Source organism: Oncorhynchus mykiss, chromosome 16 (genome assembly GCF_057628025.1).
Source record: "Oncorhynchus mykiss isolate SJ-2025 chromosome 16, ASM5762802v1, whole genome shotgun sequence".
NCBI lineage: Eukaryota > Metazoa > Chordata > Actinopteri > Salmoniformes > Salmonidae > Oncorhynchus > Oncorhynchus mykiss.
This window is the reverse complement of record NC_143037.1, coordinates 2,469,879-2,487,507: the sequence shown is the minus strand read 5'-3', so window position 1 is coordinate 2,487,507 and position 17,629 is coordinate 2,469,879. Positions and strand designations below refer to the sequence as shown.

The 17,629-nt window shown below is 41.8% G+C and overlaps 1 protein-coding gene across 11 annotated transcripts in view; it reads left to right on the top strand.

Annotated features, from left to right (window-relative positions):
• Positions 1-17,629, top strand: part of vit (vitrin) — a 92,143-nt gene that overhangs the window by 56,093 nt on the left and 18,421 nt on the right. For 4 of the 11 annotated variants that reach the window (XM_090201749.1, XM_090201752.1, XM_036945956.2 and 1 more), the window contains 7 exons: positions 998-1,072; positions 2,361-2,426; positions 7,294-7,368; positions 9,363-9,431; positions 10,312-10,374; positions 11,672-11,719; positions 14,882-14,929. In XM_090201749.1, the coding sequence (XP_090057875.1) occupies positions 998-1,072; positions 2,361-2,426; positions 7,294-7,368; positions 9,363-9,431; positions 10,312-10,374; positions 11,672-11,719; positions 14,882-14,929 (444 nt within the window). The remainder of the gene's footprint in view (positions 1-997; positions 1,073-2,360; positions 2,427-7,293; positions 7,369-9,362; positions 9,432-10,311; positions 10,375-11,671; positions 11,720-14,881; positions 14,930-17,629) is intronic. The other 7 variants (XM_090201751.1, XM_036945959.2, XM_090201754.1 and 4 more) reach the window with 3 other exon arrangements.

The window sequence follows — 17,629 nt, the reverse complement described above, 5'->3', positions numbered from 1 at the left end:
TTTTACATGGGCTGTTTTCTTAATGTTTTACATGAGCTGTTTTCTTCATGTTTTACATGGGCTGTTTTCTTAATGTTTTATATGGGCTGTTTTCTTAATGTTTTACACGGGCTGTTTTCTTAATGTTTTACATGGGCTGTTTTCTTAATGTTTTACATGAGCTGTTTTCGTAATGTTTTACATGGGCTGTTTTCTTAATGTTTTACATGGGCTGTTTTCTTAATGTTTTACATGAGCTGTTTTCTTAATGTTTTACATGGGCTGTTTTCTTAATGTTTTACATGAGCTGTTTTCTTAATGTTTTACATGGGCTGTTTTCTTAATGTTTTACATGAGCTGTTTTCTTAATGTTTTACATGGGCTGTTTTCTTAATGTTTTACATGAGCTGTTTTCTTAATGTTTTACATGGGCTGTTTTCTTAATGTTTTACATGAGCTGTTTTCTTAATGTTTTACATGGGCTGTTTTCTTAATGTTTTACATGAGCTGTTTTCTTAATGTTTTGACATGGGCTGTTTTCTTAATGTTTTACATGAGCTGTTTTCTTAATGTTTTACATGGGCTGTTTTCTTAATGTTTTACATGAGCTGTTTTCTTAATGCTTTACATGGGCTGTTTTCTTAATGTTTTACATGAGCTGTTTTCTTAATGTTTTACATGTGCTGTTTTCTTAATGTTTTACATGAGCTGTTTTCTTAATGTTTTACATGGGCTGTTTTCTTAATGTTTTTATTGGACATAGACGATAGCTTTATGTTGTTCAATGTAGCCTCATTATTTAATATTTCTAAAAGTTTCTCTGTTTTATTCTAGCCGCTACATTGTTATCTGATGGGAATGGACACAAGCCATTATATCCATTTCATAGGAAAACAACCACTGCATCCTCTTTAGCACCATATCCCCTATGTAGTGCACTACTTGGGGAATAGGGCGCTATTTGGGATGCACCCTATGTCTATTATTCAGTCCCTGATGTTCTCTCTGCTGGGTACAGGTCTAAGGAGACCAGAGGCTGTCGGGTCTCCTACCATCAGGAGACAACCAGTCCCCGGCCACCACTCCGGGACAGGTCAGAGCTCAACCCACCCTAACCCCAACCTAGACACTCCCCTTCCCCCAGACTAGACACAGGTAGTGAGACCGGAGGCAGCAGGGTGACACCCCACAACTCACCCTACGCTAGGATACAACCAGCCCTAAACCTGCTGTCACACTTCCACATCAATCAATCATTTGATTTAGAAAGCCCTTTACAGTAACTCAGCCTTGGGGCCTCCCTGGGTTAGAGGTTATTAGGTAGGGGCCTCCCTGGGTTAGAGGTAGGGGCCTCCCTGGGTTATTAGGTAGGGGCCTCCCTGGGTTAGAGGTTATTAGGTAGGGGCCTCCCTGGGTTATAGGTAGGGGCCTCCCTGGGTTATAGGTTATAGGTAGGGGCCTCCCTCGGTTAGATGTTATAGGTAGGGGCCTCCCTGGGATAGAGGTTATAGGTAGGGGCCTCCCTGGGATAGAGGTTATAGGTAGGGGCCTCCCTGGGTTATAGGTTATTAGGTAGGGGCCTCCCTGTGTTATAGGTTATTAGGTAGGGGGGGCCTCCCTGGGTTATGAGGTTATTAGGCAGGGGCCTCCCTGGGTTATAGGTAGGGCCCTCCCTGGGTTGTTAGGTAGGGGCCTCCCTGGGTTATTAGGTAGGGGCCACCCTGGGTTATTAGGTAGGGGCCTCCCTGGGTTATAGGTAGGGGCCTCCCTGGGTTATTAGGTAGGGGCCACCCTTAGTTATAGGTAGGGGCCTCCCTGGGTTATAGGTAGGGGCCACCCTGAGTTATAGGTAGGGGCCTCCCTGGGTTATAGGTAGGGGCCACCCTGAGTTATAGGTAGGGGCCTCCCTGGGTTATAGGTAGGGGCCACCCTGGGTTATAGGTAGGGGCCACCCTGAGTTATAGGTAGGGGCCTCCCTGGGTGATTAGGTAGGGGCCTGATTACAGGCTCAAAATGGCTAGAAACAAATAACTTTCTTCTGAAACTCGTCAGTCTATTCTTGTTCCCACTCCTCTTTCTATTCTGGTTAGAGCCAGTTTGCACTGTTCTGTGAAGGGAGTAGTACACAGCTTTGTACGAGATCTGCAGTTTCTTGGCAATTTCTCTCATGGATTAGCCTTCATTTCTCTCTCCCTCCCTCTCTCCCTCTCTCCACCCCTCCCTCTCCCTCCCTCCCCCCTCTCCCTCTCCCCCCCTCCCTCCCTCCCTGTCCCTCCCTCCCTCCCTCTCCCTCCCTCCCTCCCTCCCTCCCTCTCCCTCCCTCCCTCCCTCCCTCCCTCCCTCCCTCCCTCCCTCTCTCCCTCTCTCCCATTGCTGAGCAGCTTTCAACCGAGTTGTACAGATGGTCCCAGCAGAGAGGAACCAGCAGCAGCAACAGAACAACCCCAGTAAGTGTGTTTCAGCCACCTTGTTGCCATTACTCAAAACCTTTGAGGGATCCTGTTGCACTTCATATATCTGAGTACAGTTACTGAAAGTTAGTTTGTAGTGATTAATCAAACTGGGACCCCTCTCTTTTTCTAATGAGCCCTGCACATTACACACACACACACACACACACACACACACACACACACACACACAGAGGAGCCTCTTAAAGAAGAAGTTACAGGTCTGTGAGAGCCAGAAATCTTGCTTGTTTGTAGGTGACCAAATACTTATTTTCCACCCTAATTTGCAAATAAATTCATAAAAACTCCTACAATGTGATTTTCTGGATTTTTTTTCTCATTTTGTCTGTCATAGTTGAAGTGTACCTATGATGAAAATTACAGGCCTCTCTCATCTTTTTAAGTGGGAGAACTTGCACAATTGGTGACTGACTAAATACTTTTTTGCCCCACTGTATCTACATACCTATATAGACATACATACTTTTTTAGAATATACCTTTATTGTCCCCAAACCCTACCACCGATCCCCCAATTGGAGTTAACCAATAAACACTTAGGCTTCTACCTTCAGTTTATACATCGTAAACACATTTTACAGACACAGTCTATTTTACAATAGTTATATTTTGTTTGTTTTTAGTCCTTCCTCTATTTCTGATGTCCGTCCAGTTTGATTTCTATTTGTAACTGTGCTATTTCACAACATTTCTGAACCTATATACATTTTACAGACCCCGTATGTTTTACATTGGTTATCTTGTTGTTATTAGTCCCACCCTTCAGCTCCATTCAACCCCTCCCATCTATCTCTCAACACCATCCATTTTGGATTTCTATTTGCCATATATTTTTCAACTGTGCTGTGATGCTTCACAAAATTATTGAACCTTTCTATTCTCATAGCTTCTACAGATTGTAAATTGAAAATTAACATTTTTGCTAAAATAATTATTATATTATTGATTGATTGACTGTGGCTTTTCAAATCACCCATTATTGCTATCTGCAGCCATTCCTGGACCTGTGACCAAAAACTAGCTACATATGGACAATACCCCAAATAAATGATCTAATGACTCTGCCTCCTCACAGCAGAATCTGCAGAGCTGGGAAGATTGTATCCCCCATAGAAATAACATTATATTGGTTGCAATAATTTTCTATAGTCATTTAAATAGGGCGGCAGGGTAGCCTAGTGGTTAGAGTGTAGAGGCGGCAGGGTAGCCTAGTGGTTAGAGTGTAGAGGTGGCAGGGTAGCCTAGTGGTTAGAGTGTAGGGGCGGCAGGGTAGCCTAGCGGTTAGAGTGTAGAGGCGGCAGGGTAGCCTAGTGGTTAGAGTGTAGAGGCGGCAGGGTAGCCTAGCGGTTAGAGTGTAGAGGCGGCAGGGTAGCCTAGCGGTTAGAGTGTAGAGGCGGCAGGGTAGCCTAGTGGTTAGAGTGTAGAGGCGGCAGGGTAGCCTAGCGGTTAGAGCGTTGGACTAGTAACCGGAAAGTTGCAAGTTCAAACCCCCGAGCTGACAAGGTACAAATCTGCCGTTCTACCCCTGAACAGGCCACTGTTCCTAGGCCGTCATTGAAAATAAGAATTTGTTCTTAATTAACTGACTTGCCGAGTTAAATAAAGGTGAAATAATAATGAAACATTTGAAGTTTTGTATCCGGCGTTGTTTTGCGTATCAATTCATAAACCTTGTCCAATTGAAAATTGAAAAATTCTCTTCTCAACTATTTTGCAATTTATATGGCACAGTTGTCCGTTTTTTGGTCCTTAAATGAAATTGGTTTATGTTTTTATTTATCACACTTTTCTTTAACCATTTATGGTCTTTAACACAGGGCCGACATACAAGTTCCTTACTTTTTTCCCCTTCTACTTGACTCTTCCATTTTTGTGGTAATGCTGCAATGAATTGGTTGTAATTGTGGGTAGAGCAGACATTTCCATATGTCTGTGTTAGCTGCATGTGTGACATAACTCCACTTGTCCTAGTTATGATATAATTCACAAAGATTATTCCTTTTTTTTTTTTTATTTCTTCAAAAAAATACATTTGTTTTTAATCAATTAGTATATTTCAGTTTAACCACAATATTTGTTGTATTATTTGTTCTGTCTTTTCAGGTGGATTAAACTGAAATTGCAACCAACTTTCTAAGGATTGTTTAAAAAATAACGATATTTTGGAGATTATTTCCTTTTCAAAGTGAGCCGGTGTAATATGAATAAAGGGAAAAAGGCCGTTCTTGAACATAGGATGAGACATTCCTACCAATTGACTAGAGAACCAGTGGTCTAATGCTTTAATATTTAATCATTTCTGCCCTCCAATTCCATATTCATTATATAAATAGTCGTTATATAAATAGGCCCTTTTAATTTGGTCTCCGTTCCAAATAAAATGGAATATTTTTTGTTCATATATTTTAAAAATCAGGTCGCTAGGTGTAGGCAAAACCATAAGCAAATAGGTAAAACTGTGATATGACTAAAGAGTTAATCAGGGTTATTTCTCCACAAATAGACAGGTATCTTCCTTTCCATGGTAGCAAGATCTTACCTATTTTTGCTAACTTTCTATAAACATTTATTGGACTGAGATAATTTATTTATTTAGGATTTGTATACCGAGTATGTCCACATCTCCCTCAGACCATTTATTTATAAACTACATAGTAAAAGTTGAATTGTTTAGTGATCCAATACGTAATATAATTTCATCATAATTTGGTTTTAATCCAGAGAGGATAGCAAACGTATCTAGATCCTCTATGAGGCCGTGGAGAGACTCTAATTGTGGTTTTAAAAGAAAACATGAATCATCAGCGTACAATGACACCTTAGTTTTTAGTCCCTGGGTTTCTAATCCCTTAATATTATTGTAGGATCTGATTTTAACAGCTAACATTTCGATGGCAATAATAAATAGGTATGCCGATAGTGGACAACCTTGTTTTACTCCTCTAGATAGTTTTAAACTTTGATAAGTAGCCATTATTTACTATTTTACACCTGTTGGATGCTACACTTAACTTCAACCCATTTTCTAAGAGATTCACCAAAAGGTTTATATTCCAGGCATTTATATATAAACTCCAGTCGTACTTTATCAAAAGCCTTTTCAAAATCAGCTATGAAAACCAGGCCTGGTTTCCCCGATATTGCATAGTATTCTATTGTTTCCGGTACTTGTCTGATATTATCGCCAATGTATCGTCCATGTAAAAAAACCTGTCTGATTAGGATGAATAATATCTGACAATACTTTACTTCTATGCGCCAAGTATTTTGCTAGGATTTTTGCATCACAACACTGAAGTGTAAGAGGTCTCCAATTTTTTTTATGGACTGGATCTTTATATATACACCACTTGGGTCCTGTTTCAGTAATAATAATATCAGACCTTCTTGTTGCATGTCTGATAATCTACCATTTATACAGGAGTGGTTAAAACATGTTAATAATGGACCTCTGAGTATATCAAAAAGAGTTTGGTATACTTCCACTGGTATGTCATCCAGCCCTGGAGTTTGGTATACTTCCACTGGTATGTCATCCAGCCCTGGAGTTTGGTATACTTCCACTGGTATGTCATCCAGCCCTGGAGTTTGGTATACTTCCACTGGTATGTCATCCAGCCCTGGAGTTTGGTATACTTCCACTGGTATGTCATCCAGCCCTGGAGTTTGGTATACTTCCACTGGTCTGCCATCCAGCCCTGGAGTTTTGTATACTACCACTGGTGTGCCATCCAGGCCTGGAGTTTTCCCAGCCTTAAAGGCCCCAATTGCCTCAAGCAGTTCCTCCTCTGTAATTTGGCCATCACATGAGTCTTTCTGTACAGATGTTAATTTTACATTATTATTAGGGGAAAAATCCATACAATTAGTTTCAGTTAGTGGAGATTGAGTAGACTGTAACGAAAACATATTCTTAAAGTACTTTACTTCCTCCTTCAAAATATAATCTGGTGAATCATGCGTGGCTCCATCATTTGTAACAAGTTTGCATTTCTCCCCAAATTCCATCCAGTTTGCTTTATTTTTATAATATATTACACTGGATCTTTCTTAAGTTCCTCCATTTGTTTTTCCTCTAACTTATCCTGTGGTTCTACAGTACAGTTTTTATTGCCATCTAACTGTATTTAAGACTGTATTAAAATCTCCCACCATAATAATATAGTCTAGTGTTGCTTGTAGAGTTGATAGATTTTTATATATATTTTCACAGAAGCTTGGATCATCATTATTCAGACTGTATAGGTTAATAAGCCATATCTGTTTATTGTCCAATAACATATTTAAAATAATCCGTCTACCTTGAGGATCTGTTTCGACATTTTGCACATTTGGATCAAAATTATTGTTAATTAAAACCATCACTCCTTTTGGATTTCTTTGCCCATGGGAGTAGTATATTTCCCCCCCCCCCCCAGTTATTTTTCCACAAAACTTAATCTACGACTGTTGAATGGGTTTCCTGTAAAAAATAAATACTATATTCCTTCTCTTTTATTCAGGTAAATACTGATGGTCTTTTCTTACTATCTGCTAGGCCATTACAATTATAACTGGCTATACTTATTTCACCACCTATCATAATAAGACACAACTTTCAATTCTATTTATCAAAATATATGTTTGTAAACGTACCATTAAAAAGTAACATGATGATTGAGTGTCTATATAGCTGTACCATTATATTTGCATTGCTACTAAGTAAACCTCCAATTGGTCCCCACCATTCCACCCGCTGAAAGCCCTCCTCATCCCGAGCTGGGTTGTCATGACATCACAACATATCATCACACTGCTTGTCCATCATGAACGCAATATTCTAATCTTACCCCTCCCCCTCTCAGCTTTGGCTCGTAGGGATAGGCCGCCCACTTCCTTCGCACGACCTGATTGGTACCCTGGAGCGAGACGGCCAACAGGTACTAAAAGACGAGGAAAATCATTCCTCCTAAATAAGAATACTTCAACAGATCATAACAAAGACTAAATACATGAAACAATTCAAAACCAATCTAGTTAACATTCTGCTAAAATTGTTCATAATCAAATAATAATGTAAATCCTAAACTAACATGATTAAAGTATCTTCATAACACACCGTTGTAAAACGTTTCACAGTATCAACCCATCTAGTTATTGTATTCTGAGTGTTGGCTTTTAATCCCTCTGCCAGTCAAAAGTTTGGACACACCTACTGATTCAATTGTTTGTCTTTATGTTTTACTATTTTCTACATTGTGGAATAGTAGTGAAGACATCAAAACTATGAACGAACACATATGGAATCATGTAGTAACCAAAAAAGTGTTAAACAAATCAAATTATATTTTATATTTGAGAGTCTTCAAAGTAGCCAGCCTTTGCCTTGATGACAGCTTTGCACACTCTTAGCATTCTCTCAACCAGCTTCACCTGGAATGCTTTTCCACCAATCTCGAAGGATTTCCCACATATGCTGAGCACTTATTGGCTGCTTTTCCTTAACTCTCCAGTCCAACTCATCCCAAACCATCTCAATTGGGTTGAGGTCGGGGGATTGTGGAGGCCAGGTCATCAACTCCATCATTCTCCTTCTTGGTCAAATAGCCCTTACACAGCCTGGTGGTGTGTTGGGTCATTGTCCTGTTGAAAATCAAATGATAGTTCCACTAAGTGCAAACCAGAAGGGATTGCGTATCGCTGCAGAATGCTGTGGTAGCCATACTGGTTAAGTGTGCCTTGAATTCTAAATAAATCACTGACAGTGTCACTAGCAAAGCACCATCACACCTCCTCCATGCTTCATGGTGGGAACCACACATGCGGAGATCATCCGTTCACCTACTCTGCATCTCACAAAGACACGGCGGTTGGAACCAAAAATGTCACATTTGGACTCCAGACCAAAGGGCAAATTCCACCAGTCTAATGTCCATTGCTCTTGTTTCTTGGCCCAAGCAAGTCTCTTCTTCTTGTTGGTGTCCTTTAGTAGTGGTTTCTTTGCAGCAATTCAACCATGAAGGCCTGATTCACACAGTCTCCTCTGAACAATTGATGTTGAGATCAATGAGATGTGTCTGTTACTTGAACTCTGTGAAGCATTTATTTAGGCTGCAATCTGAAGTGCAGTTAACTCTAAGGAACTTATTGTCTGCAGCAGAGGTAACTCTGGGTCTTCCTTTCCTGTGGCGGTCCTCATGAGAGCCAGTTTCATCAAAGCGCTTGATGGTTTTAGCGACTGCACTTGAAGAAGCTTTAAAAGTTCTTGAAATGTTCCACATTGACTGACCTTCATGTCCTAAAGTAATGGACTGTCATTTATCTTTGCTTATTTGAGCTGTTCTTGCCATAATATGGTATTTTACCAAATAGGGCTATCTTCTGTATACCCCCTTACCTTGTCACAACACAGCTGATTGGCTCAAACGCATTAAGAAGGATAGAAATTCCACAAATTAACTTTTTACAAGGCACACCTGTTAATTTAAATGCATTCCAGGTGACTACCTCATGAAGCTGGTTGAGAGAATGCCAAGAGTGTGTAAAGCTGTCATCAAGGCAAAGGGTTAACATTTTGAAGAATCTCAAATATAAAATATATTTTGATTTATTTAACATTTTAACTCAATGGTTGTGATTCAATATACGTTATTTCATCGTTTTGATGTCTTTACTATTATTCTACAATGTAAGAAATAGTACAAATAAAGAAAAACCCTGGAATGAGTAGCTGTGTCCAAACTATTAACTGGTACTGTACACCAGAGTAGTGGTCAAGACCCATTTCAATACATGTCAATTGTCTACAAGTGTCCTGTGTCCAATGTATTTCAAATATATTGGAATTCAGAACTGAAATGGAACTAAGCCCGACTCTTATCAAGCGTCTTAGCCTTTACTAATATAATGTCTTCCCTCTCTGCTGTACATTCAGACGTAAGTCAAGCAGCTCCAGATTCAGGCTACACGTGGAGCGAGGCGGAGACAGCGCCAGAGATGACAGGTAAGTCAGGTAACCACCACCGTACCAGTCACAGCGGCAGTGCTGCAGTACAACAACACAGGCGTCCTCTACTGCCCCCTCTCAGAGCAGCGCGGTACTGCACCACAGAGGGCACCATAACACACTCAGGTTGTACAACTGATGTATACGACACATTTAACTCAATGGTTGTGATACAATTTATATTGTTGTGATACGACAAGAGTGTAGAAAATGTTTAAACAACCGCTGAGTGCTTTCTCCACCGTGCTTGTGTAATTACTTTTGTGCAACAACAAAAAAACCTCTCTGTTGTGTGTCACAACCGTTAAAATACGTTGTACATCAGTTGTACAACTTGTGTGTAGGGACCAGGGACTACATATCTACATCTGTTCATATCAGTAGCATGTAAAGATCAATCCATACTGGTGTGTTGACTGATATACTCAGGTGTCATGTAGAGCATGAGTTTACTACGACTCCACTGTAAGTATATTCCATGCCAATATCGCTCCAGATGCCATGTGTCTACCACATGAGAACGCTGGTATATGAAGGACGTATGGCATGGTTTACATTAAGGGCATAGAATCTAGACATATGGGAATAAGTCTGGGTCACATTCACTAGGCACCAAAGCATAGAAACATGGACTGAAACAAGGAGGGACAACCTGCCCTCGTCCATTAAGAACCCCTTATATTTGTTTTGCTACGGTGTGCCCTAATGAACATGACCCAGGTCAAAAGGTTCTTCTCTTTCCCGGTCTGTGATTGGTTTAGCCACAGATCTGACCAATCATAAGCATGTAAATGTGTGCATCCTGAGCCAGTATGATGCCCACGGTGGTGATACTAACATTATAGTTAACGTAATGTAAAAACCCTTTCCTGTGTAGCCCGCGACCCCAGGCCTGATATCTCCGAGTATGAACGCTGGTATTATAACTTTGGACAGTACCGTAAGTTTCTTTTTCATTTTCTGTTTTTTTTTTTTTAAATCGTTGGTTGGAATTTGACATTTCTTATTCCTTTCTGATTAACATCCAACCGAGATTTCTGGAAAACCTGGGAATTTTGGGGAAATTTACTGGAAATGTGCAAGCCTATAAACATTGAAAGATAAAGATTTGATTGTTTTTATACATACAATATGAGTCAGTCACATACTGTATGGTGTGGCTGATCAAAATCTTTATTTTTGGATCAAACCTTTTTTTTTTTTTAGTCATTCACTTTATTTTGCTCGTGAAGTTTGTTTTTGTAAAACAAGAATTGTCCGTCACCGAAAAGCTTTTGTGCATCGCAGGACTCCTACCAATACACACGTCTCAATGCACAAACCAAACCAAGCTCTTTACCGACCCACGACAAGACACGAGCTCAACTGGCATCTACAGTTCAGGACATTGAGCTGCAGATTATAGTGCCTGGACCCATCTGTTCTATAGGGTTAGCGTTGGGGTTGGGGTTAGTTCTATCAGGGTTGGGGTTGGGGTTGGGGTTAGGGTTAGGGTGGGGATTAGTTCTATCAGGGTTGGGGTTAGGGTGGGGGTTAGTTCTATCAGGGTTGGGGTTAGGGTGGGGGTTAGTTCTATCAGGGTGAGGGTTAGGGTTGGGTTTGGGGTTAGGGTTGGGTTTGGGGTTAGGGTTGGGGTTGGGGTTAGGTTTGGGTTAGGGTAAGGGTTAGGTTTGGTGAAACTGTTGAAGGCATCTACATTTTAAATGAAGAGCTGGTTTCTGAGACTGACAGGAATGAGACAGACAGGGCTGAGAACGACAGGGCTGAGACCGACAGGACTGAGACCGACAGGACTGAGACCGACAGGACTGAGACCGACAGGAATGAGACCGACAGGACTGAGACCGACAGGACTGAGACAGACAGGACTGAGACCGACAGGACTGAGATCGACAGGACTGAGACCGACAGGAATGAGACCGACAGGACTGAGACCGACAGGAATGAGACAGACAGGGCTGAGACAGACAGGACTGAGACCGACAGGGCTGAGACCGACAGGACTGAGACCGACAGGGCTGAGACCGACAGGGCTGAGACCGACAGGGCTGAGACAGACAGGGCTGAGACCGACAGGGCTGAGACCAACAGGACTGAGACCAACAGGGCTGAGACCTGCAGGATGTGGCTTTTCAAACAGAAAATACTACTACACACATCCAAACATTTGGCTGAATGAAAAATGGTCACGTCTTTGGATCAATGACGAATCTATATTCTCTGTCTGTATCTTCCAGCACCCCAGTCCACAGACCCCGAGCCACAAGACACAACTCACTCTAGAGGTGGGTAGCTCTTAAAGTTTCAACTCACTAGAGGTGGGTAGCTCTAGGTGGGTAGCTCTTAAAGTTTCAACTCACTAGAGGTGGGTAGCTCTAGGTGGGTAGCTCTTAAAGTTTCACCACTCTAGAGGTGGGTAGCTCTTAAAGATTCAACACACACTAGAGGTGGGTAGCTCTTAAAGATTCAAAACACTAGAGGTGGGTAGCTCTTAAAGATTCAACACACACTAGAGGTGGGTAGCTCTTAAAGATTCACCACTCTAGAGGTGGGTAGCTCTTAAAGATTCACCACTCTAGAGGTGGGTAGCTCTTAAAGATTCACCACTCTAGAGGTGGGTAGCTCTTAAAGTTTCACCACTCTAGAGGTGGGTAGCTCTAGGTGGGTAGCTCTTAAAGTTTCACCACTCTAGAGGTGGGTAGCTCTAGATGGGTAGCTCTTAAAGTTTCAACTCACTAGAGGTGGGTAGCTCTAGGTAGGTAGCTCTTAAAGTTTCACCACTCTAGAGGTGGGTAGCTCTTAAAGATTCAACACACACTAGAGGTGGGTAGCTCTTAAAGATTCAAAACACTAGAGGTGGGTAGCTCTTAAAGATTCAACACACACTAGAGGTGGGTAGCTCTTAAAGATTCACCACTCTAGAGGTGGGTAGCTCTTAAAGATTCACCACTCTAGAGGTGGGTAGCTCTTAAAGATTCACCACTCTAGAGGTGGGTAGCTCTTAAAGTTTCACCACTCTAGAGGTGGGTAGCTCTAGGTGGGTAGCTCTTAAAGTTTCACCACTCTAGAGGTGGGTAGCTCTAGATGGGTAGCTCTTAAAGTTTCAACTCACTAGAGGTGGGTAGCTCTAGGTAGGTAGCTCTTAAAGTTTCACCACTCTAGAGGTGGGTAGCTCTAGGTGGGTAGCTCTTAAAGTTTCACCACACTAGAGGTGGGTAGCTCTTAAAGATTCACCACTCTAGAGGTGGGTAGCTCTTAAAGATTCACCACTCTAGAGGTGGGTAGCTCTTAAAGATTCACCACTCTAGAGGTGGGTAGCTCTTAAAGTTTCACCACTCTAGAGGTGGGTAGCTCTAGATGGGTAGCTCTTAAAGTTTCAACTCACTAGAGGTGGGTAGCTCTAGGTAGGTAGCTCTTAAAGTTTCACCACACTAGAGGTGGGTAGCTCTTAAAGATTCACCACTCTAGAGGTGGGTAGCTCTTAAAGTTTCACCACTCTAGAGGTGGGTAGCTCTAGGTGGGTAGCTCTTAAAGTTTCACCACTCTAGAGGTGGGTAGCTCTAGATGGGTAGCTCTTAAAGTTTCAACTCACTAGAGGTGGGTAGCTCTAGGTAGGTAGCTCTTAAAGTTTCACCACTCTAGAGGTGGGTAGCTCTAGGTGGGTAGCTCTTAAAGTTTCACCACACTAGAGGTGGGTAGCTCTTAAAGATTCACCACTCTAGAGGTGGGTAGCTCTTAAAGATTCACCACTCTAGAGGTGGGTAGCTCTTAAAGATTCACCACTCTAGAGGTGGGTAGCTCTTAAAGATTCACCACTCTAGAGGTGGGTAGCTCTTAAAGATTCACCACTCTAGAGGTGGGTAGCTCTTAAAGTTTCACCACTCTAGAGGTGGGTAGCTCTAGATGGGTAGCTCTTAAAGTTTCAACTCACTAGAGGTGGGTAGCTCTAGGTAGGCAGCTCTTAAAGTTTCACCACACTAGAGGTGGGTAGCTCTTAAAGATTCACAACTCTAGAGGTGGGTAGCTCTTAAAGATTCACAACTCTAGAGGTGGGTAGCTCTTAAAGATTCACAACTCTAGAGGTGGGTAGCTCTTAAAGTTTCACCACACTAGAGGTGGGTAGCTCTTAAAGATTCACCACTCTAGAGGTGGGTAACTCTTAAAGATTCACCACTCTAGAGGTGGGTAGCTCCTAAAGATTCACCACACTAGAGGTGGGTAGCTCTTAAAGATTCACCACTCTAGAGGTGGGTAGCTCTAGGTGGGTAGCTCTAGGTAGGTTGCTCTAGGTGGGTAGCTCTAGGTGGGTAGCTCTTAAAGTTTCACCACACACTAGAGGTGGGTAGCTCTAGGTGGGTAGCTCTAGGTGGGTAGCTCTAGGTGGGTTGCTCTAGGTGGGTATCTTATTTAAGTTTCACCACTCTAGAGGTTGGTAGCTCTTAAAGTTTCACCACTCTAGAGGTGGGTAGCTCTAGGTGAGTAGCTCTAGGTGGGTAGCTCTAGGTGGGTAGCTCTAGGTGGGTAGCTCTTAAAGTTTCACCACTCTAGAGGTGGGTAGCTCTTAAAGTTTCACCACTGTAGAGGTGGGTAGCTCTTAAAGTTTCACCACTGTAGAGGTGGGTAGCCCTTAAAGTTTCAAGTTTGCCATTTTTAGTTGTACTAATCATAATGTTGTCCACCGGCAGTTAGTATTGAGCCTGGGACGAGGGTACACTAAACTGGGTCAGGGTTAGCTAGTATTGAGCCTGGGACGAGGGTACACTAAAGTGGGTTAGGGTTAGCTAGTATTGAGCCTGGGACGAGGGTACACTAAAGTGGGTTAGGGTTAGCTAGTATTGAGCCTGGGACGAGGGTACACTAAACTGGGTCAGGGTTAGCTAGTATTGAGCCTGGGACGAGGGTACACTAAAGTGGGTTAGGTTTAGCTAGTATTGAGCCTGGGACGAGGGTACACTAAACTGGGTTAGGGTTAGCTAGTATTGAGCCTGGGACGAGGGTACACTAAAGTGGGTTAGGGTTAGCTAGTATTGAGTCTGGGGACGAGACTACACTAAACTGGGTCAGGGTTAGCTAGTATTGAGCCTGGGACGAGACTACACTAAACTGGGTCAGGGTTAGCTAGTATTGAGCCTGGGGACGAGACTACACTAAACTGGGTCAGGGTTAGCTAGTATTGAGCCTGGGGACAGGGTTAGCCAGTATTGAGCCTGGGGACGAGACTACACTAAACTGGGTCAGGGTTAGCTAGTATTGAGCCTGGGGACGAGACTAAGCCATACTGTAGACTGCTGCTTTGCCTTTCCATTGTGATAATATGTCATAACAGTCCCAGATATTGTCCTGATTGTTATGAAGTGTTATACACACAATATATCCTGAGAAGGGTGAGTGCTATGCTATGCCTTTGACCTTGCTAACGCTCAGCTTGTTTAAAATCCTCTACACAGTGGGACCAGTGGACTCCTGGAAACCAGAAGTGAACCCTTTTGATTCAGGTGAGATAATGTAGCACCTCCTAGCTTAAACCCCCCCAGCATAGACCAGCATACATTTCAAGCTGGTCCGTGCTGGTCAACTTTATCTGACCAGCATGGTCTAGCTGGTTATGCTGGTCTGACCAGCATGGTCTAGCTGGTTATGCTGTCTGACCAGCATGGTCTAGCTGGTTATGCTGGCCGACTAGCCTTCGTTGTGTTTTCACTGGTAACCAGTAGTGATGTTACATTTAATGCCGAAGTTCCGAGGCATCGAAATCACTGAGCAGGAAACTTCGAAGCAGTGTGCCAATGTATCACTTTATCAGAAGTACGTCATCAATGATGCCTGAAGCTTAGTTTAATCACGTGTTTTCAAACTGACTAGTAGTTTACCTGACTAGTAGCTTTACCTGACTAGTGGTTTTACCTGACTAGTAGTTTACCTGGCTAGTAGTTTTACCTGACTAGTAGTTTTACCTGACTAGTAGTTTTACCTGGCTAGTAGTTTTACCTGACTAGTAGTTTTACCTGGCTAGTAGTTTTACCTGACTAGTAGTTTACATGACTAGTAGTTTTACCTGGCTAGTAGTTTTACCTGACTAGTAGTTTACATGACTAGTAGTTTTACCTGACTAGTAGTTTACCTGACTAGTAGTTTACCAGACTAGTAGTTTACCTGACTAGTAGCTTTACCTGACTAGTAGCTTTACCTGACTAGTAGTTTTACCTGGCTAGTAGTTTTACCTGACTAGTAGTTTACATGACTAGTAGTTTTACCTGACTAGTAGTTTTACCTGACTAGTAGTTTACCTGACTAGTAGTTTTACTTGGCTAGTAGTTTTACCTGACTAGTAGTTTACATGACTAGTAGTTTTACCTGACTAGTAGTTTTACCTGACTAGTAGTTTACCTGACTAGTAGTTTACCAGACTAGTAGTTTACCTGACTAGTAGCTTTACCTGACTAGTAGCTTTACCTGACTAGTAGCTTTACCTGACTAGTAGTTTTACCTGACTAGTAGTTTTACCTGACTAGTAGTTTACCAGACTAGTAGTTTATCTGACTAGTAGCTTTACCTGACTAATAGCTTTACCTGACTAGTAGCTTTACCTGACTAGTAGTTTTACCTGACTAGTAGTTTACCAGTGGCATGAACTTCCTGCTATGCCACTGGATCTTTGGGGTGTAATACAGATTGTTAAAACATGAGAACCAATAGACATTCTGTCATTTGTTCCTGTCATTAGAAACCTCTCACAAGGAACTCTTGTGAGTTCTTCATTTTGTCCATTTGTGTTCTACATAGAACCCTGTCATGAACCCCCTGGTTACAGAGTTATGTTGTTTGTCCAGATGGGAGAACCCTTTGATTTGTCCCTGTATGATAACCCCTTCGAGTTCCATTTAGAACCCTCTCATGAAGAAACCTCTGGTTCCAGGTAGAACTAAAGCCATATCCGTACCCATTGGATGCAGTGATTACAATATAGTGGCTATATACAGGAAAGCCAAAGTTCCAACAGCTGGGACTAAAATAGTGTATAAGAGATCATACAAAATATTTTGCTGTGACTCTTATATGGATGATGCTCAAAATATTTGTTGGTCTGATGTGATTAATTAGGAGCATCCAGGCACTTAATTAATGAATTTATGAAATTGCTTCTTCCAATTATTGATAAACATGTACCTGTTAAGAAACTGACTGTTGGAATTGTTAAGGCTCCATGGATTGATGAGGAATTGAAAAACTGTATGGTTGAAAGAGATGGGGCAAAAGGAGTGGCTAATAAGTCTGACTGCACATCTGACTGGCTGACTTTCTGCACATCTGACTGGCTGACTTACTGCAAACTGAGAAACTATGTAACTAAACTCAACACAAAGAAGAAGAAACTGTATTATGAAGCCAAGATCAATGACATAAATAATGATGTAAGAAAAAAAATGGAGTATTTTAATGAAATTATGGGCAGAAAGATCAATTCAACTCCATCTTTCATCGAATCAGATGGTTTATTCATCACAAAACCATTTTGATGTTGCCAATTATTTAATTGATTATTTCATTGTGTGGACAAACTGTGGACAAAGTGGACAAGTAGACAAACTTAGGCAGGAAATGCCAACAACGAACAGTGAGCCATTATATTCATGCATAAAACAACTAATAACGAAAGAAAAGCGTTGGAACTTTACATTTTGTAAAGTTAATGAGAGGAGGAAACATTATTGTTATTGATGACGAACAATGACAAACCTTCTGGCATTGGCAACTTAGATGGAAAGCTACTGAGGATGGTAGCTGACTCTATAGCCACTCCTATCTGTCATATCTTTAATCTGAGCTTTGAGGAAAGTCTTTGTCCTCAGGCCTGGAGGGAAGCCAAAGTCATCCCGCTACCCAAGAGTGGTAAAGAGGCCTTTACTGGTTCTAACAGCAGACATATCAGCTTGCTGCCAGCTCTTAGCAAACTGTTGGAAATGGTGCCTGACCAAATAAAATGCTATTTCTCTGTAAACAAATTAACAACAGACTTTCAGCATGCTTATAGAGAAGGGCACTCAACATGTACTGCATTGACACAAATGACTGATGATTGGTTGAATGAAATTGATCCTAAGAAGATTGTGGGAGCTGTATTGTTAGATTTCAGTGCAGCCTTTGATATTATTCAACTGTTGTTGAAAAAACGTATGCGCTATGACTTTTCAACC